Here is a 22,939-nt window from a genome sequence, read left to right as displayed (position 1 = left end):
TGGTAGGCAGGCTGGCTTTAGCTATGTGGTAGGAAATGGCACTATGGCATTTTCTCTCACCAAGTCATAAATAATAGTATCTGCTGCCTACTGTCCTGTTATTCTTTATTTCTCTTTTGCAATAGAGGAAAGAAGAGGATACTTCCAAAAAAGCATGTAGAGTTAATTGCTATTATCAAGAATTGAGTCAGCACAATTAAATGAAAAATGAAAAAGAGAAACCTTACCTCAGACTGAACACATTCGAATTTGACCAGAGATGCAGCAAGTTCACTGCGGGCATTTTCTGCAGCTTTACGATAGTGGTTTAATTGCTCACGGGTAACAGGGACATCCAAAAGATGATCCTGCAAAGTCTCGGCCTAAAAAAATAAAACAAAGAAGTGTGTGCCAGACAATATTTTCCTCCTCAGGAAGTCAATGCCAAATAAAAATTCAAATATTCTTTATATCCCAAATATGTTAAGTCATATGCTGTTCAAATTCTGTCATTCCCATTTTATAAAAGCTAAAATAGATCTTAATGGCTTTTCAAATCAAATGAAAATGTTTAGCTATATCTTTTAGGGCATTGTTTCAACATAATTTCTTACATCCTTTTTTGATTCCCTCACTGCCAAACAAAATCTTATTTCATTATTATTATGTCTCATGCTTTTTATATTAGTCAAGCAAATCAAAAAACTAGATAAAGAATGTAAAATGCTTCGAAAAAAGAGCAAACATTGAGAGATAGAATGGTAAAACTGATAGTCAGTCTTGGAGTCAAAAAAACATGGATTTAAAACTTACCTCCACATATATTGGCAGGATGATCCTGAGCAAGACAGTTAACCTCTTAGTGATCTAAATAGATCTTTAAAATTATCAATTGCAGAGGAGCCAATCTAAATTCCTTACTAGGGAGTCCCCTATAGGACAGGAATGCTACTCCCAAAATTAGTTGCTTATATTTGAATTTCCTGTATTTTAGCACAATTCATGGCACATAGTGCAATCAATGCTTATTGTTTTGAGATAAATGTGAACTATTATTATTATTAAATCTGTTCACATTCTTATCTGCTACCAATAAATAAGCTTCATATAGATCATTCCCCTAAACTTGACTTCACTCTTCCTAACCATGCTGCTTATGTCCTTTAAAACATTGCTAAAGATTTCCAGAATAGATCAGCCAAAAGTCATCTGCTCTTATGTTGGCTGCAGAATTATTGAGTAAAAGGGAACCTAAAAATTGATTCAATTTAACTTATACTTGAAGAATCCCATTTATGATATCCCTACCAAACAAGCATTCTTAAAGCATTTCATTTTGGGAGTTCTGTTACTTTGTTATATTTTTCCCCCCTATAAAAAGCCTAAGTATCTCTCTGCCTATTATTCATGGGTCTAACCAGTTGGATCAAACAGAACAGTCTATTTCCTCTTTTATGAAACAACTTTTCAAATACCAGAAGTCAGGAATGTAGCCCCTGAGTCTTCTCCAAGCTAATTATCCCCATTTGAATCAACCAATGCCCCTATGCCATAATTTTTAGTTCCTCACTATCCTATTTACCCTTTTCTGGAAATTTGCTAGCTTTCTCAAGGTCCTTGCTAAAATGTGGTAGTCCAGTCCCTGAAATGCACACTGATCAAAATGAATAGGATAAAGCACAATGGATCTATCAACTCACTCACTCTACCTTTCAATAAAGCCTAAGAGAATGCTAATTATTATCACTAGTTGCCACATCTCACTGTTAACTTATGTTGAGCTTTTGACCAACTAAAATACCTGATTTTTTAAACATGAACTATGCCTCTCCTGTCTTGTACTTACAAAGTTAATTTTTTAACCTAAGTGTACAATTTTATCCCTCTAATCAATTGACTTCTTCCTAGTCCAATTCATGAAATTACAAAAAGAAGAGGACAGGTAACAGGGACATGAAATGTTCAAGTCTTAAACAAAATGAATTAAGAGAGAGAAAAATGAAATTCCATCCAAAACAATTAACAGAATATATAAAATATCCAGGAGTTCACCTACTGACCAACATTTGAGCACTATATGAATACAACTACAAAACATTCTCTTGCATGGTCTACTCCCTTCCAATGCCTTCTGGGGAAGCAGAGAAATATCAATTCATTAGGACAGGTTTCCCAAATGTGTTAGGGAAAATAAAAAGAGAAATGCCATTTCACATGGAGCAGGTCTCTTGACTGCAATAGAAGAAGTGAAGTGACATTCCATTAGTTTCCATTCCTAATTCCCTTTTCAAAGAGGATTTGGCCTGAGACCAAATCTCAAAGGATATTGATAACTTATCTAAACTCATTCCTCATTGATTAACAAATAATGCCGTTATTTTATTATCTTTTCTGATCCATATCACAATTCATGGTAGAAAAGGGAAGTAACTACTTCTTCCCACAGGGTCCAGCTCCCCCACAAGTCAAGGAACAAGCATTTATTAAGCATATACTATGTGTCAGGCAATGTGCTAAGCATAAGGGATACAAGAAAAGGAAAGACATCCCTTTTTTAAAGGAGCTAAAGAGGAAGATAATATGCATATACAAGTTAATTGGAGAAAATCAACAGAAGATACTTGCATTAAGAAGGATAATGAAAGGCTTCTTGTAGAAGGTAGGATTTTATCTTGAGACAAAGAATATCAGGAAAGTTAGTATGTGAATATGACAGGGGAGAGAGTTCCAAACATGGTGGGTAGCAAGTGAAAATGCCAGAAGTCAGGAAATGAAGCTTCTAGTATTTGACTAATTACTACAAGACAAGGATCAATCCTACTCTTCCTTTGTAACTCACCACACTATCTACATAATAGGATCATAACTCTAAGCTTGTGTCCGCACAGATATATTTCAAAGGATCTGTGAACCTTGATCAGGGAAAAAAAAAAATGTATTAGCATTTTCTCCAAATATTTCAAAATATTATTCTAAGAAGGTATCTGTAGACTTCACCAAACTGCAAAAGGGTCGATGACATGAAAAAAGATTAAGAATTGATAGTGCAGAGCTAAAAGGGATCTCAGAAACCATCTAGTCTTACTTCCCCATTTTCCAGATAAGTAAACTGAGGCCCAGATAACCTAAGAGACTTTACCAAAGTCATACAGGTAAGTATTATGTGAAAATTGGTATTTGAACCCATCACTTTAACCATGATTGCTAATCAAAAAATATTATTGTTAATATCATTAAAATTATGCTATGTTCAACATAAAATGAAATGATAGGACAGGAAAAAAAAGTATACATGTAAAAACACTACTTCTTTGTAGGATAACAATGTTGTCCATAAACAATAAGGTTCAGTATAGAATATTGCCATAAGATTAATAGCACAAAACCTTGTGGTATGCATAATACATTAAGAGTCTCACTCCACTGGACTTAAAATGTTTAATATAATCTCAGCCTAGGCTGAAAACAGCTTGGAGTGGGGAAGAAAGGAGGGAATAGGAAAGTGGAAGCCAAAGGAGCTATAGTATTGTTATAGGAAATTTAATTTTTATAATGTAAAAACTAAAAAAAAAGTCACATACTCATTTTTCTGACTACTGCATAAAATATTTTTCCTATCATCAAAGTGACCAAGTGGCTGACTTAGAATCAAAGGTTGTCTCAAGAACAATGAATTACCTGTCATCTTTTACTATCCTATTATATAACCTATTCACTGCTATTCTATTGAATTGGTATTTATTAAGTCCCTATAAAGTACAAAGCATTCTGGATTAGGTCTCCTCTAACTCTTGCTTTTATCAAGAATCTCTGTCTAGGCACTTAAAACTATATCCATCAAGTTTTCTGTATAGTGGATCTTTTATGAAAGATGTTCTATCAGGATATGGCTCTTTTCAAGGAGGTGATTCAAGGCAATTCCAATAGACTTACAATGGAAAGTACCATACACATTCAGAGAAAGAACTATAAAGACTGAATGTGGATTAAAGCATAGTATTTTTACCTTTTCCTGCTGTTGTTTGTTTGCTTTTTTTTTTTTCATGTTTTCCCCCTTTTGATGTGTTTTGTGCAGTATGACAAATATGGAAATATGTTTGGAAGAATTGCACATTTTTAACCTATATTAGATTGCTTGCTGTCTTTTGGAAAGGGAGAGGGAAGAAGGAAGGAAAAAAGTTTGGAAGACAAAGTTTTGAAAAGATGAATGTTGAAAACTATCTTTGCATGTATTTGGAAAAATAAAATACTATCCAATTTAAAAAAAAAAAAAAAGATGCTCCATCAGAAGATAATTTATTTTTTCTGGATCTGAAAGTAGTCTGATAAGGTGTGATTTCTTAAATCATCCACAAAATATTTAGAGTAAATAGCAGTAAAATCCACTTTGCAATAGCATGGTCATTCAGCTGCTGAAACTTCTACCTGGGAGTAATTAAAATAAAAGTCACTTGACAGCCCTCAAACTTACCAGTGACAGTTGTTATGGCCACTATGTTTCAATATACAAAGCCCCCAAAACAAATCTTTCAATGAGCTTTGTAGTTATTTACCTTTGTCATTCAGAAGACATTCAAAGAGGGCAGTAAGTATGTAACCTTGCACAAAAAATACATAACATTTAACCGACTTCAGCAAAATAATCACATCCTTCCTCCTTCCCAGTATCTCTCTCAATGGCAAAAAGGAATTTTTTTTTATTCCTATCCTAACTTCTATGGCTACATTTTCCAAAATGGGTCCCACATTTGCAGATCTCTTGTGAGTGATTCAAAACAGTAGGTTGTTGGAATTTTTTGCATAATTTGTTTTTCCCAAAATCCATTGGGAAATTTTTTTTCTTTAAGACCACAAATATTTCCTTAGAAGCTTAACTTCTTAGAGATAAAAAAGAGTAACCATTTTCCTACTATCTTAAATTTCATCATCATCATTAGTTAAAGTTATTAATTCAGCATCTAAATGAGCAGTAGTACAAATTGTGCAATACAAATCAGAAGTAACCCCTTCTTTCCATATGAGTAGAAAGTAAGCTCTTTAATAATGGGTAGAATTTGTTCCTATATAAGTACATATAAAATGAATGTAAGATGTATGGGCAGCTCTCACTAGAAACCTGGAGGGAACGCATCATGGAGAACTGGCATATGGGCTGATTTTTTTTCAAATCAAATCAAACATTTATTAAGCACTTGTAGTAACCAAGCATCATACTGAGCACTAGGAATACAAATACAATCAGAAAGGAAAAATAGTCACTATCTTCAAAGGACTTACATTTTAATAGAGGAAAACAATATATAAAAGGAAATTGAAACGTGGGATCTTGAGGGCATGACAGAATTGAAAGTCTGAGAGCTGGGAGTAGAAACTGGTGAGGAATAAAAATGTCACTATGACTGGTCTAGGTGCTCTCCTTAAAATGGAAGTTCTGAGAAAAACCTCCCTAACAAAAGGAAATGGCCACATAGAGCATGATAATTATTTTCAATGAGAGAAATTCCAGGATAAAGTGAACTTCCAGGGTGAGGAGACTTCAATGGCCAAACAGAAAGTCCAGAGAGCCAGACCTGAAGTCAGAGTTTATTTGGGAATTTTTTAAGTTTTTAAGGAAACAGGAATCTAAAAGTTAGTGAGGTATTTAAAAAAAAAGTACCTTCCAGCTTGGGAAGACAGCCACTGTCTAGTCACAGAAGCGGGAAATAGAATGTATGAGGAAAGAAAGAAGTGTCACAAGTTAGACCAAGAGTATAAGGAGAGTACAAGGTGAGAAAGGTAGAGTAAGGACACATTTCTTTAAATGCCAAAGAGAGTTTATATTTGGTCATGAGAAGAGCCTTAACAAACCAAATTTACTTTATATTTGAAACTAAAGAGAGCAGGGAGCTGTTTGAGTTTATTGAGTAGGAATAATTTGGTTAGATTCACACTTTGGGAAAAGTTGAAACTGTGTTAAGGATGGATTGCAATTAAGCAAGTTTCAGATCAATGAAGAGGCTATTGGAACAGTCTAGACAAGAGATAATATGATCTAATTGTGTAGTGGCCTTCTGAGTAGAGAAAAGAGAATAGATATAAGAGATATTATGTTATAGAGCTAGAAACAAGATTTGATGGCTAATTAGAAATCTGTGGAGCTTGAGAATAAGCAGTCAAGGAAAATGTCATGGTTGAAAACTTGAGTGACTAGAAGAATTACAATAATTTTAATAGAAATAGGCAAGTTTGTAAAAGTGGCAAGTTTGGAGAGAAAGACTATAAGTTCTGTTTTAGACATGTGGAATTTGAGAAGTCTAAGGAACACCCAGTTTGTAATGTCTAGCAGCTGGAGATAGATTACTGGAATTCAGGAGACAAACTAAGGTGGGATATACAGACATGCTATCTCTACTCTCTTCCTCCTCCACAGGAAAGACTCTGCTCCTAGAACCATGGGCTCTAATAAATGAGCTTATCTTTCTTAGAAGTAGGTCTCCAAGCCACCTCCCACCTATTTCCAAAACATATTTCCCTTATTGTAGAGGGCTGAAACTATTGAGTTGAAGCACTGAGGTCAGGACTGCCGAGCACTTGAGGCTAACTACCAATTGGACAATACTCTCTGGGGATATGCTTAGAAAATTGTCCTTTCCACTATTCATGCTGGCTCAATGATTAGTGTATACAGAGGATTGTAGGTGGACTAGGAGGTGGAGTAAGAATAGCCAGAGTCACTCTTTGGCAGTAGACGAGGGAGAAGGCAGTTGCGAAGATTCTGCTTCCATCCTGTTCAATCCTGCATCTAAGACCAAGAATAAAGACTAAGGACTTTTGCTAATCTTGACTCCGGCTGATTCTGAAGTATCTGGGGTGCTAGCGGGGTTGTTACCCTTTCTATCCTTATCCCCTTTCTAATTCCTCTTTTCCCACTAGAATGTAAGTTTCTTGAAGATAAAAACTTTCATTTGTTTGTATTTATATTCCAGAGTTCAGCCAATTCCTATCCCATAAGTGTTTAATAAATGGTTTATTGAGTCATCTCACCAGTTATCATCTGAATTTAGGTGATAATTATAAGGATCAAATGAGATACTATGTAAAGTACTTAGCACAGTGCCTGGCTTCATAGGATTTAATAAATATTTATTCTCTTCCTGAATAATCAAGCCTATACAAGTTGATGAGGTCATCAAGTGAGAAAGTAGAAAAGATGAAGAATTTAATTTAATTTCTTCCAGAAACTTTCTAGCAGAAATGGATTACACTGTTAGTTAATATATCTTAAAACATTATTTGATTAAATGACTATATGTCATCAAATACTATTCACTGACCTCATACGTCTGATGCATGGGCATCAAACCTACACAAAATAAGTTAAACAGACTAGGTCTTTGCCCACGAATAAAGCACTCATACAATAACCACAGAAATTTCCATTCAAAAATTTCTTCTTTGTATTTTGCCAACAAGAGGAGCATTGTTAATCGGTGATGATGTCATCCATTAGTTATTGGATCAGTGGAAGAATTATTGAAGTGTATTTTGTGACCACCTTGATTTTTTTTTAGAATAGAAAAGCTGACAGATCAGAGTTATCCTACAGGACAGCTTCCTGTAGTTTAGTAGAGAAGAATAAAACCAATTTGGCCAGTTTTACAAAAAAGAAACCAGCTGGGTGCAGAATATGAAAAGGCTCTCAATTACCTTAAAGAAATTCAGCCTCCATTCTTTAACAAAATTTAATGCTGTTAACATTTTCCTGAGAATAATTCATCTTATCTATACTTGAAATTGTTTTCAAGTCTTAAGTTGTTTCCTAGTTGGAGCTTAGTAAAAAGCAGTGATGGGGAGTGGAAAAGATGTGTGATGGTCCAAAGACTGAGTTTAAATCACAGCTTTGCATTTTCCTCCTTGTGCATCCATGAGAAAGTCATTTAATCATTTCAGAGCTCAATTACCTTATCTGTAAAATGAAGACAATGGATTTTTCTAGGTAGAAATCAATGATCATCTGTTCCTAATCAAATGAGTCTTAAATACAAATTTTTTAAAGGAGACCTAAAATATTACATTTGAAGAATATCCCTTTATGACTTAATTCTTGGTTTCAGTGCAGTACGACAGAACAAAAAATATCCAGACACCTTTTGTCGATCTTCTTACGAATATTTTTTTAAAAAGAGAGGAGAAAGAGTAGGAGAAGGGAAGGGAGAAGAGGAAGAGGAAGAAGAGAAGGAAAAGGAGGAGAAAAAGAAGGAGGAGGAAGAGGAGGAGGAAAAAAAGTAAGAGGAGGATTGCTAAATTGCAATTCATTCTTTAAAGAAGCTTGGGGACTACTTAAAATCATCCATACTCCTAAGCAGCATATTAACTAAGGACAATGTGAGAAAAAAAATTTTTTAGTTTAAACTAAAGAATTAATTTAGCCCAGGGTGGACAATAAGAGAACATCATTCAGGTATTAATTATGACATACTCTAAGAATTTAGACTTCCCTCAAGTGAGAGCAGGTACCAAGATTTGATTAAGTCCATCTGTGGGGAGCAAATGCCCCTAAATTTCCCTAACTTTTCCTTTATGAGATTTGGAGCCATCCTAAGTTTTTTTTTTTTTTTAAGAGTTTAACTCCATGCAGAAGGCCTTATCAGAAAACTCACGTTTCCTTTCTTACTACCAGAGAGAACTCAAATCTTTGCTAAACTTCACAGCTACCTCGAAGCAATCTAATGTTAATTTACAAGACTGCAACATAGGTTTCAGTCTGTGGCTGATTATAGATACTATGGAAATTGCTGCATAGGGTGGCTCAGTCGAAACCTTCTATAAGAAAAAGATAGCTTGAAAGCTTAGAAATATAGATAAACTTGCTCACAATTGAGTGCACAATGCCCCTGAGCCCACAATGCCCCCAGGCCCACAATGCCTTGGACCAGCTCTGCTTCTATGATATCTAGTTGTCTTATTATCCCATGAATAGAAAATTAGAAAATGAATGTCTGCCTCTTCAATACAAAAGATCTTAAATTCTACTTCATATCTCCATTTTCCCATAACTAAGCTCTTTTTCTTTTGGCATTATTCAGGGTTCAACTGTACAGCCAGCCTTTTTTATGGAATTTCCCTCTTTTTTTTTTCCTTTCTCCTTTGATCTATTCAAAATTCTGGTCTTGCTACAATTACCAATTCTTTCTGATTCCCTCTCTCCAGCTCTCTAATCTGTTTTTCCCCTCCAAATTCAAATTTCTTGTCTCACCTAAATAGTCCCATTATATTCTAAAACTTTTACATATCTTCCTTGTCCCAAGTGTGGTTTTTCTCCAACCTAAATTTTAACCTATAGAATTCACTCATTCTTCATTATTTTAAGGCTAACACAATTTTAGGCCACACAAAAAGTAGCTAAAATTAGGAAGAAATATACTCTATCCTAGAGAGAACTCAAGTGAAGTAATTGATTCAATGTAAGGTGTCACACTTTAGCAATGACATTGATAAACCAGGAAATAACCAGAGGAGGATGTCCAGAAAGGTGAAGATCCCTCAAGATCATGAAATAATGAGGACTTGCTTGATAAGGAAAGGAACATACTAGCATGGTGAAAAGAAAATTTAGGGAGGACATGAAAACTATTTTTAAATATTTGAAAAGATCTCAGGAGACAGAACTATTGTAAGAACAATGGAAGAAATTTCCAAAGGATGATTTAAGCTTGATGTAAGGAAAAATTTCCTGATAGTTAAAGCTATTCAAAAAGAGAATATACTATCTGAGCAGATAAGAAGATCTCAGGATTGATTATTCATTAAATATGTAATAAAAGGGATTAGTTTTCATCTTATTATTTAGACTCTATCATATTTGAGGTCCCTTCTAAGTTTGACCTTCTATAATTCTGTTTACAAATTAATTAGTTCTGATTTTTAAAGGGGGAGGAAAGATGGAGAAAAATTTGGAACACTGAATTTTACAGAAGTCAATGTTGAAAACCATCTTTGTGTGTATGTGGAAAAGTGAAATACTGTTGAGAAAAAAAGAATGCTATCCATCCCCAGAGAACTGATGGTGTTTGAATACAGATTGCAGCATACTTTTTTTTTAACTCTATTTTTCTTGAGTTTTTTGGTCTATGTTTTCTTTCACAACATGACTATAATGGAAATATCTTGCATCACTACACATAGATAACCTGTACTAAATTGTTTGCATTCCTAGTGGGGGTGGGGTGAGAAGGGGAAAGGAGAGAAAATCTGGAATTCAAAGTTTTAAAAACAAATGTTTAAAATTGTTATGTAATTAGGAAAAGTAAAATACTAAACAAAAAAATAAATAAATGAAAGATAGCAGCAGGACCACTCTAAGACAATCCCTCCAGAAACACACAAAGCCCAGTCCTAACATAAAGTCTAAAATAAGGAAGTAGGCCAGAAGTATGAAAAAAAGTATGAAAAAAAAATTCCCATAATAAAAAACTGTAACTATATAGGGATGCTCAAGATACAAATTTAAGAGAAGAGAATGGCTCCAAAACAAGCAAACCTTCCGATTAAAAATAAAATGTGGATCCAAATCCAACTAGAATTCCTGAAAGGGATGAAGCACAAAAATATTTTGAAGAGTTGTACAATACTTTGATGGGGCAGCTAGGTAGGGCAGTAGATTGAATCCTGGTCCTGGAGGACCAGCGTTCAAATCTGATCATTTAACTCCTACATTCATAAAACTGGAGAAGAAAATAGCAAACCATTCCAGTATCTTTGCCAAGAAAAGGATATGGATAGTTGTATCTGACTCATGAAGAATCAGCTACAACTAAAAAACAACAAAATATTTTTCAGATAAAATAAAAGAACAAAAGGGAAAAAACTTAAAAAGATATGAGAGCTATGGAAAAAAGTAATGGAAAAGGAATTAACAGTTTAGCATAAATATAAAACCTTTCACAAACAATAAACTCCCTTTGAACTAAATTTTACCAAATTGAAATCAGAAAAATGAAAAATACACATACGCAGAGTTGGCTGAAATCTTTAGAAATCATACTTCTTCCTGGGATTTTTTTTTAAGTTTCTATTACTTTTTTTCTGATCTACATCTCTTAACATAATTCTAAAAAGTAATAACTTTATTATAGCTTATCTTATCTAACAATTTTGTTTAAAATAGACTCCTCACTCTCAGTGACCCCCACATATCTAATCAGTTACTAAATTTTGTCATTTTTATGTCTACAATGTGTCATATAAATAACCCCTTCTCTCCACCTGCACAGCCAGCACTCTGGTTCAGGCCCTAATCTCCTTTATACAGTAGAGTCAATACTATAGAGTTAACAGACTGTTCAAATGGTCTCCTAATTGGCCTCTCAAACTCAAGTCTCTTTCCCACTTCAATACATCCTCCAAATAGCAACCAAAGTAATTTTCAAAAAGCACAAGTGTGGTGATGCTCGAGTGCTCCTTACTCTATAAATTCCAGTGCCTCCCTATTATATCTCAGATCATGTATAAACTCTTCTGTTTGACATTTAATGCTATTCACCATCCGGCCTCTTCCTACTTTTCCAGTCATCTTACATTTTACTCCCTTCTAGGCATTCTATATTATGGTCATAATAGCTTATTTTCCATACTTCCCATGTTCTTTCTCCCATGTCTGTGCTTTAGATTTTAAGGTCATTGATTTAGAGCTGAAAAAGACTCATTTCTATAGCCAGATCTTTTTTTCAGATAAAGTATAGATATTAAGTGACTTGTCCTGGTTAAGTGATTCCCATATCTAATAAGTGTCTAAAGGCAAAATTTGAACACTGTCCTTCCTAAATCCAAGTTCACTACCCTAGCCATTATACTACATTGTCTATTCTCCATACCTATAATGTTCTCCTTCCTTATATTGGTCACCTGGAATTTCTGACTTCTTTTAGAATAGCTCAAGCATTACCTTCTGCAAGAAGCTTTTTCTGGTCCCTTCAGTTGCTAGTCCTTTCTGTTGGAATCCTTACTAACTGCTAACTAATTAGAGTTGATCTAATCTTACAAGAAGATTTTGGCCAGAACCTGAAACAAGGTACTAAGTAGAACTAATTAATAGTGTTCACTTGTGTTCACACCTTTACTCATTGGAGTTCAATGAGTTCACACCTCCCTTGAAGCTCTTTGGAGCATAAATAGAGCTTCAATGGGCCAGTCAAAGAAGTTCTTCAGAGTGAAGAAGCTACAAGTCGAGATTTCAGCAGAATGACATGAAGAGTGGTGCTGGCTCTGGAGGCTGAAGAAAGCAGAGGCAGAAGCAAAGGACAAAGCGGCAAGAGCTCTTGGAACCAAGCAGAGAGATAGGCTCTCTAAGCTAACCGGGCTATGTTGGAGATAATAAAAGATCTGAACTTTTATCACCTGGCTCCTTTTTGAGAAGAAAAAGCTCACCACACCTTTCCATTTATATCTATCTTCTTTGTATCTTATAAGGGCAACTAGGGAACAAAGATGATGGAGCATTGGGTCTAAAGTCAGGAAGACCTGAGTTCAAACCCGACCTTAGATACTTCCTACTTATGTCCTAACTTCTTCTCCTATGTAAGTTAAGCTAGTTTTTCCATTAAAAGGCATTAAAGGGGCAGCTAGTTGTAGCAATGGATAGAGCACCAGCCCTGAAGTCAGGAGGACCTGAGTGCAAATCTGACCTCAGACATTTAACATGTCCTAGCTGTGTGACCCTGGGCAAGTCACTTAATTCCAATTGTCTCAGCAAAAAAAAAAAAAAAAAAAAATATATATATATATATATATATATATGTATATGTATATTAAAATCATCCTCAAAACTTGATTGGATCAGGGAACTAAAGGCTTAGGCTATGATCACCTAGGTAAAAAATATGCCACAAGAGCTCCAGCACTTCATTCTGATGCTTGACTGATGAAAAACAAGAAGTTCAGGCAAGGGAGCATCCCTCAGCTAAAGCAATTCTAGGAATACTCAATGCTCATCTTTATTGATGTTTATCCTCTTTGGCTAAATAAATTTCTTTTTTTTAACAATTAGATGATCTTCAAGTGTCTTATTTTGTTCCAATGTCTCATCAGACCCAGACCAGAATCAAAATAACATACATATATAATATAGAGTGCTAGACCTATGGTCAGGAAGATTCATCTTTCTGAGTTAATATCCAGCCTCAGATACTTAATATCTGTGTGATCCTAGGCAAGTCATTTAACTTTGTCTCAGTTTCCTCATCTGTAAAATGACTGAAGAAGGAAATGGCAAACCACTTGATATCTTTGCCAAGAAAACCCCAAATGGGGTTACAATTGCAGAGCAAATTTTGCGGTTTTCATTTTCCACACACTGTTCTTTTTCTGTTAACATCCTTGACGGCCACAGCAATTGAGGTTAAGTGACTTGTCCAGGTTCCCTCAGCTAGTAAGAGTCTGAGATCACATTTGAACTCATGTCCTCCTGACTACAAGGTTGGTATTCTATCTACTGCACCAACTCATTTCTTACCTAGCCTTAATCCCTGATTAGACATTGCCTCAGGCCTGTTAAAAGACCTGTTAAAAGAACTTAGCTTAAAAAGGCCGGAGTCTCCACAGCATCCAGGACCATCTCCAGTCATCCTGAACTATATCTGGCCACTTGACCTAGATGGCCCTGGAGGAGAAAGTGAAGCTGATGACTTTGCACAACCTTCCCTCACCAAAGTCCAATTCACTTGCATGTCATGGCATCACCTCCCTGATGTCACGGTACTCTTCGAGAATGAGGGACAAACAACAACAACAACAGCTGCAGCAATGACTAAGAAACCTGACCTTCAACCTTGGACAGCAAAAAGAAAGAGAAAGAAGAAGGTATCATTAAATTTCAAACAAAATATCTTGGTTGTGTTTGTTTTTCAACAATATAACTTTCCTATCTAGGACAGGAAGTTCACCATTTAATTCAGTGGTAAATAATCTCACTGACAAAATCTTGGATGTTTTATCAGTTATTAAGATTATAGCACAATTTTTACCAAAAAAAAAAAAAAAAAAAAAAGTCTGTATCTGCGGAAAAGGTTTACACTAACTGCTGCTATTTAACAAGCAGAAACCAGGATCACATCTTTGAACTTAATTATCATCATGAATGTTTTGCAGAAGGATAGAACTATAAAAAATCTGGATTTAGATGAGCCCTATTCAAACAACCTCCTCTAAGAGATCAAAAAACTGAGGGCCAGTGAGATTAAGTGAGATTCCCCAAAATCACAGAAATACTAGAAGGAATAAATGCAAGAATAAGAACCCAGGTTTCTGGACTCCTACTCCATCAGTCTGTCCACATTTTCAAGCTGTCTGCTATGGGTTTGTCTGAAATTATGCCATGAATTTCTAAGCGGCTGTGACATTTACTGGCCCTGAATAAGTGTCAGCTATGGTTACCATCCACTGTGTTCCTGTAAAAAGTAATGTCTCAACTTAGCTCTGTCTCTGTATGAAAGTCAGTTCTCATCCTAGATCCCTGATCTGAGCTAGTTAGTTCTACTGAGGAAACAGTGTCCCCCAGTGACCACACAACCTACAGGACTAATGAGGTTCCACACCAGAATCCTGGTCCCAGGGATCATTGACAAAATATCTCTCCTGGGATTAATGGATGGAGTTAGCATTTGACCTTGGACAAGGCACAGGCAATACATGAGGGCAGAATGTCAAATGCCATCTCAGTCTGGGTCAGCACAGCACTGAGTTATAATTCTTCTCCTCTACTGGAAAAATCTGCTCAACTGGAAGGCCAAAAATATAGGAAAGAGAACAAGTAGGGAATTGAATTGGAACTTTTAGTGTCCAGGAAAATAGCACCTAACTAACCAGAAAGTGATAAATACTTTAAATTGTTGGCTAAATTGTTAACTAAAATACAAACTTTCTATGACTCAAAATTTAAATATTTCAAATTTCAGTAATATAAGACTTATAGAACGTATTACTCCCTTGCCTTTTCAAATCATATGTATTATTTATTTTCTTATCAATTAATTTTAAGATACATGAGTTATTATTATTACTAATAATGATGATCTATAATAATATATATGCTATTAGTAGCATTTATATAGTGCTTTAAGATTTACAAAGATCTATACATGTTACTTTATTTGATGCTCATAACATCTCAACCTGTGAGGTGATGCTAGCCTTTGCCTACAAGTGAACATCTGGCATTATTGCCATAAGTTGACATTTGAGCTAAGTCTTGAAGGAAGCCAGGGATGTTTGGAAACAGAAATAACAGAGAAAATTCCCAGTCCAGTTACCAGCCAATGAAAAGGCTTGAGACAGAATATCTTGTAAAAGATAGCAAGAAGGCTGCTATTGTCACTGGATCATAGGGTACATGGAAAGGAATAAGAAGGCTAGAAAAGCAGGGAGGGGCAAGGATGTGCTAGAGCCAATTTGAATTGGACAATTAATCATTAAATTTCAGCATGAACATTTACACCCCAGATATTGGCAAATGATACAAATCAAAGCTTGTATTATTGTTTTGTTGATAGTCTAGACATAAGAAAGGACATTAATTGTGCCGATTAAGCTTAAGCATGTCTCTTTTTTCCCTCCAAAAGCCAGTTGTTAAACATTTACTAGTATATCACTGGAAAGAGGACAGATTGTGGAGGACCTTAAAAAGCAACCAGGATTTCATATTTGATCCAAAAGATGATAAGGAGTCACTGGAGTTTATTGTGAAAGGTGGGAGGGAAGAAGAGGAGGATGTGAACACTTCAAGCTACAGAGAATTCTTTATGACCTCACAAATTATTCCCCTATTAAATCACTCTTTTTTTAATGAAGCAATTAGGGTTAAGTGATTTATCTAGATCACAGTTAGTAAGTTTTAAGTATCTGAGGCTAGATTTGTACTCAGGTCCTTCTGATTTCAGGGCCAGTACTCCATTCACTATACCATCTAGCTGCCTCATTTTTAATACTTTAAAAATGTATTCACATCCTTAAGTACTTGACACTATCTGTGTGACCCTGGGAAAGTCACTTAACCATAATTGCTCCCATGCCAAAAAAAAAATTTAGGTATATTTTGTTTTTTATATTACTCTCATTTCCAAATATATCCCTCTACTATCCCCTACCCATAAAATTATCCTTTTTAAGAAAAAATTTTAAAGAAAAGAGATGGAACCTACTTCAGCAAAACTAACTACACATCACCTAAGTTTGACAACATGGTCAATTCTCTACACCTATGGTAATCCACTTCTGCAAGGAACAATAGTAGATTTGTTGTTCTTTCTATTTATGATGTCATAGTCATTGAGTACATTGTTTTCCAGGGGAGCTAGCTGGTGCAGTGAATAGAGTACCTGACCAGGGGACAGGAAGACTTATCTTCCTGAGTTCAAATTTGACTCAGACACTTAGTACCTGTATGTCTCCAATCAAGTCCTCAATTTCCTCATCTGGAGCTGGAGAAAGAAATAAACCACTCCAACATCTCAACCAAGAAAACCCCAAATGGAGTTGGGAAGAATCAGACAGGATTGATCAACAAAAATGTTTCCTGGTTCCATTCTGACTATATTTTATATCATGTTATCTAAATCTCCCCCCCCTTTTTTTTTTACTATTTTAATACTATTAATAATAGTAATTATTATAGTAATAATAATAATAATAGTAATACTATTACTATTTTAAATTATTTCCCTGTCATTAAGCATTTAGTGCCCAGTCACCTTCTAACTGTCATAATCTATACTCCATCCTCCACTTATAGAATTCAAGCTCTTATTCTAGGACCTTGGGCTTCTGATTGCTGGCTATTCATTAGATTTAGCCTGCACCCTAGCTTACCATGTTGTTTTCTGGTTACCTTTATGACATACTACCCTTCAAGTATATTTCTTCCTCCCTATACTGCTACCTTCCAATTCTAGCTCTCAGAAGTGTAATTAAATCAACACAAACATTTCTGAGACACTCAGTCAATGGTCTCATGACACCAATCACTATCCCAGGAACTTCCCTAACCAAAACATTAGCCAACAATCTGTGACCAATCTGTGGTCTTTCCCCATTAGAATATAAACTCATTTAAGAGCAGAAATTATCTTATTTGCTTGCATTTGTATTCTCAGGGCTTAGCACAATCTCTGGCACATCCTAAGCACTTATTAAGAAAATCACACAGTCAGAGTAATACAATATCTATGTATTCAATCCCCACTTCTCCTGGAGAAAGAGAAAAGCTTCTGATTCAACTCTCTGCCTACTCTACTCCATTCTCCATTCAGCTTCCAAAGTAATTTTCCTAAAGTATATTTTCCTAAGAATATCATTTCCAACTCAATGTAACCCTACATCTCAAAGGCTATTTACATAACCTTCCTATGGATAGAGATTATTTAATTATTCAACTTTCTATATAGAGTAGGGTTAATTTTAAATGGAAGAAATTTCTTTGGCTTCTGGTTTCCATCTTTGAAAGAAAAGATTCAACTTCAACCTCCCTTTAAAGCTGAAAGGAAAGAAGCACTTAGAGGAGAAAATGATATGTAGAAGAGCCAGCACTCCAATCATGTCCCTTTTCCCAGCTTACTACAATAAAGACCGGGGAATTTCTTAATTGGTGAGATCTGAAATTCTCTTGATTGAGCTAAACTATGCTACTCCAATGAGAGAGCTTATTTATTCTGTATATTTGTCTGGCATATATTCTCATATATTTACTTTCTTTTATTTCTGTTCATTCTCTGTTGGGTAAATAGGTTGATTTGTTATGCGTATTCACTATGGAATCCCATCTGGTAGGAAAGAGGTCAAGCCTAAAATTTGAAATTTGGGACACTTCTTTGTTAAAGGATAACAATTAGTAGCACAGCTTGAACCTAAAAATTATTTACCCTAGACTAACAATATTTAAGGCAGCTAGGTGGCTTACTAGAGAGTACTGGGGCTAGAGTCAGGAAGACCTGAGTTCAAATATATCCTCAGATAGTCACTAGATGTTGAATTAATCACAACCTCAATTTCTCTTAATCCATTAGAGAAGGAAATGGCAAATCACTCCAATGTCTTTGCCATGAAAACCATGAACCTACAAAGAGTCAAATATGACTGAACAACAAAAGGATAGCACCTAAGGGAATAGATAAATATGATTCTAGCCAGAGAAGCCCCATTTTTTCTGAGAAACACAGCCAGTCTCTGGCCCAAGTCTCCTTTTTCCCTCCTAAAAGGAATCAAAGTTGCTCTTGAAAAAAACTGGAGGAGGGGAAAACAACAACTGTGAGTCACATCTAGACAGACCCATGTTGACAGAAATAGCGAACATAGGCAAAACAAAAACAGTACAACCCCACACACCACACATCATACATTAAGAAACTCCCATGGCTCCCTATTACCTCCAAAATCAATTATAAATTCCTTTGGCATATAAAGCCCTTCACCAATTGACCCTGTCCTACTCCAATATACTTTATGCTCCTCTATCCATTTACACTGGCCTATTTGCTATTCCTTAAAAAGGATAATCTGGCTCCCCAATCCTAATCTTTGTAATTGTTATCCCGCCTGCCTACATGCTCTATCACATCATCTCTGCCTCTTAGCTTCCCTAGTTTGCTTCAAGACCAACCTCAAATCTCACCTTCTAAAGAAGGTCTTGACCAGTTCTTTCACCTCATCCCACACTAGTGAATTTCCTCTGAAATTACCTTTCATTTAATCTCTCTCTCTCTCTCTCTCTCTCTCTCTCTCTCTCTCTCTCATGCTCTCTTTCTCTCTCTACATATAGATAGATATATATGTATATATTTAAATAGATACTGCCAAGTGTTTTTGAACTGTGTGTTTCAAACATTGGAGCTAAATTTAGATTTCAGCTTAATCCCTCAATCCTAATAGACCACAGCTTTTTTTCTCTAGGATGTTATTCCCCTCACCATCCTATTCTTGTCTCTAATTTGTGGCATCCTTCATTAAGGTCTAAGGATTTAACAATATTGTTCTCAAATCCTTAACCCTACATTGCCCTATATGCCCTCTGGAAAGGGAGGAAGGAGTTTGGGGGAAAAAATCAGGTTATTATCATAATTGCAGTAGAATACTGTGGAAATGAATCCCCTCAGCTGAGGAGCATTCACAGAGGATCACAGGGTCATATATTCGGAGCTGGAAGGGATCTTAGAGCTAATTTATAGGTACCCTATTGAGCAGCTAGGTCTTACAATAAATAGAGTGCTTGCTAGGCCTAGAGTCAGAAAGAGTCATAATTCTGAGAGCAAAATTGATCTCAAACACTCAGCACAGTCATATGACCTTGGGCAAGTCACTTAACCCTGTTTGCCTCAGTTTTCTCATTTGTAAAATGAGCTGGAGAGGGAAATGGTAACTACTCCAATACCTACTATTATCTACTAGAAGATATAAACTACAATTGTAACCAAAAAAGCTGGTTAGTATTGAAGTTAGCTCTGCTAAATTTCAAGCTCCATTTTTTTCTTTTGATTTATTTTTATTTTCTTTTTATTTTATTTCAATATCTATTTATTTATTATTTGCAGACTACTGAGGGACCCACTCTTTTATCCATCTCATAGCTCATTTTCTTTAGAATTTCTTCCTATCTTTTTAGTCTCAAATTGAAACAGACAGCAATATCCTTTTAGTTCCAAAATGAATAAAGACTGAATCTTTGATTTTCCTAGTATCAGGAAGTCTCTTGATGAGGGAACTTCCTTTAAGAATGCAGATTGGAACCCATATAAGTCATCAGCATTATTATATATCACTAACAAAATCCAGCAGTTAGAGTTACAAAAAGAAATTCCATTTAAAGTAACTACTGATTGTATAAAATATTTAGGAATCTATCTGCCAAGGAAAAATCAGAAACTTTATGAACAAAACTACAAAATACTTTCCACACAAATTAAGTCTGATCTAACCAACTGGAAAAATATTAAATGCTCTTGGATTGGGCGAGCAAATATAATCAAGATGACAATATTACCTAAATTAATCTATTTATTTAGCGCTATATCAATCAGACTCCCAAAAAACTACTTTGATGAACTAGAAAAAATAACAACAAAGTTCATGTGGAAAAACAAAAAGTCAAGAATTTCAAGGGAATTAATGAAAAAAAATCAAATGAAAGTGGCCTAGATGTAACAGATCTAAAATTATATTATAAAGCAGCAGTTACTAAAACCATCTGGTATTGGCTAAGAAATAGACTAGTTGATCAATGGAATAAGTTAGGTTCAAATACAAAACAGCCTATAACTTTAATAATCTAGTGTTTGACAAACCCAAAGCCCACAGTTCCTGGGATAAGAATGCATTATTTGACAAAAATTGCTGGGAAAATTGGAAATCAGTATGGCAGAAACTAGGCATTGACCCACACTTAACACCGTACACCAAGATAAGGTCAAAATGGGTTCATGACCTAGACATAAAGAATGAGATTATAAATAAATTGGAAGAGCATAGGATAGTTTACCTCTCAGACCTGTGGAAGAGGGAGGAATTTATGACCAAAGAAGAACTAGAGATCACTATTGACCACAAAATAGAAAATTTTGATTATATCAAATTGAAAAGTTTTTGCACAAACAAAACAAATGCAGACAAGATTAGAAGGGAAACAATAAACTGGGAAAACATTTTTACAATCAAAGATTCTGATAAAGGCCTCATGTCCAAAATATATAGAGAATTGACTCTAATTTATAAGAAATCAAACCATTCTCCAATTGATAAATGGTCAAAGGATATGAACAGATAATTCTCAGACGAAGAAATTGAAACTATTTATAGACATATGAGAATATGCTCCAAATCATTATTAATCAGAGATATGCAAATTAAGACAACTCTGAGATACCACTACACACCTGTCAGATTGGCTAGACAGGGACAGGGAAAGATAATGTCAAATGTTGGAGGGGATGTGGGAAAACAGGGACACTGATACATTGTTGGTGGAATTGTGAACACATCCAGCCATTCTGGAGATCAATTTGGAACTATTCTCAAAAAGTTATCAAACTGTGCATACACTTTGATCCAGCAGTGTTTCTACTGGGCTTATACCCCAAAGAGATACTAAAGAAGGGTAAGGGACCTGTATGTGCCAAAATGTTTGTGGCAGCCCTGTTTGTAATGGCTAGAAGCTGGAAAATGAATGGATGCCCATCAATTGGAGAATGATTGAGTAAATTGTGGTATATGAATGTTATGGAATATTATTGTTCTGTAAGGAATGACCAGCAGGATGAATACAGAGAGGACTAGTGAGACTTACATGATCTGATGCTGAGTGAAATGAGCAGAACCAGGAGATCATTGTATACCTCAACAACAATACTGTTTGAGGATGTATTCTGATGGAAGTGGATCTCTTCAATAAAGAGAGCCTTAATTGATCAAAGATGGACAGAAGCAGCTACACCCAAAGAAAGAACACTGGGAAATGAATATTAACTGCATTTTTGTTTTTCTTCCCGGGTTATTTATACCTTCTGAATCCAATTCTCCCTGTGCAACAACAAGAGAACTGTTTGGTTCTGCACACATATATTGTATCTAGGATATACTGCAACCCATTCAACATGTAAAGGACTGCTTGCTATCTGGGGGAGGGGGTAGAGGGAGGGAGGGGAAAAATCAGAACAGAAGTGAATGCAAGGGATAATGCTGTAAAAAATTACCCTGGTATGGGTTCTATCAATAAAAAGTTATTTTAAAAAATGCAGGTTGGGATCCTTTTAAGCAATTTAGGGAATTGCACAGAACACTTTGAGGTAAAGTGTGTTAGTCACAAAATCAGTGTAGGTTAAAAAGGAAGCTTGAATTAAGATTTTCTGGACTCTCTAGTCATTTCCCCTTGCACCATTCTCAACCCAATAAGAATTTTTTTGTCATGTTGTTGTTTATTGAAAAAGGAAAAAAAAGGAAGGGGGAGAGGTGACGAAGAAAAGAAGGAGGGAGAGGGGGCTGGAGGGAGAACGGGGAAAGAAAGACACACCCAAGAGACAGAAAGACAAGAAACAGAGAGAAGAGAAAGAGAGAAGGGGGGAGAAAAGGAAAGATAAGAGGGGAGAGAAGAAGAAATGGGGGGGAGGGGAGAGAGAGAGAGAGAGAGAGAGAGAGAGAGAGAGAGAGAAGGAAAAAGAGAGAGAGAGAGAGAGAGAGAGAGAGAGAGAGGAGGAAGGAGGGAGAGAGGGACAGAGAGAGACAGAGAGAGACAAGAGAGACAGAGAGAGAGACAGAGAGACAGAGAAAGAGAGAGACAGAGACAGAGAGACAGAGAGAGAGATTCATGTATCCATTCCCTCCTTCTGAATTTTCCACCAACACCTGCATCCAGTAGTGCCTATTGAAATCATTGATACCTCGGCCGCAGCTCCCGGAGAGAAGGCACAGAGGGCTGTGTTGCTAGTCATCTCAAAGAGCTTAGAGCAAGTAGAGGCTGGCGGTGAGCTAGCTCCGCTGCTGTCGCCGCCACTACTGCTACCTCGGCTCATGCTCGGCCAGGAAGCGAGTGCGCGCCGCCTCTACAGGTATCCGGGCCCTTGTTCCGAACTCGACCTCCTGCTCAGTTCGTTGCTCAGCAAAAAGTCTGCACTGACCTGGGAATCTGAGGGTAAAGATTCTATCACCTGAGAGCCGTCTCCCTTAGCAACGAGTAAACATGCGAAGAAGAGGTGGAGTAGTGCGAACTTGTCAATTCTCGCGGGAAAAGTGAACTTTCCTGTATCCCCGGGAGGAAATTCTCGCGGGGAAACATCTTACAGGCCAACAGCGTTGAATTTATGGCCACGGGGGAGAAAAGCTAAATCCTTGAATTTCTCCAAAGAGGGTCTTAAGGCGGTCTAGCGACAGTGACCACAACAGTGGCAAGGGGACTGGCTTGGAGATTGGGAGGCTTAAGAGGCTAACTACTTAGAAAAGGGGAATTGGA

At 36.1% G+C, this 22,939-nt stretch overlaps 1 protein-coding gene across 2 annotated transcripts in view; it reads right to left on the bottom strand.

Moving 5' to 3' along the window:
* Nucleotides 1-22,597, bottom strand: part of CCDC170 (coiled-coil domain containing 170) — a 121,503-nt gene extending 98,906 nt beyond the window's left edge. Inside the window, exons 1-2 of one of the 2 annotated variants that reach the window (XM_051997956.1) lie at nt 22,371-22,597; nt 228-362 (exon numbers count right to left, since the gene is read on the bottom strand). In XM_051997956.1, coding sequence (XP_051853916.1) covers nt 228-362; nt 22,371-22,502 — 267 coding nt within the window. In that variant the 5' untranslated portion in view covers nt 22,503-22,597. The remainder of the gene's footprint in view (nt 1-227; nt 363-22,370) is intronic. The other variant, XM_051997955.1, reaches the window with a different exon arrangement.
* Nucleotides 22,598-22,939: the final 342 nt, after the last annotated feature.

Source organism: Antechinus flavipes, chromosome 4 (genome assembly GCF_016432865.1).
Source record: "Antechinus flavipes isolate AdamAnt ecotype Samford, QLD, Australia chromosome 4, AdamAnt_v2, whole genome shotgun sequence".
In the NCBI taxonomy this organism is placed as follows: Eukaryota; Metazoa; Chordata; class Mammalia; order Dasyuromorphia; family Dasyuridae; genus Antechinus; species Antechinus flavipes.
This window is presented reverse-complemented; position numbering and strand designations above follow the sequence as displayed.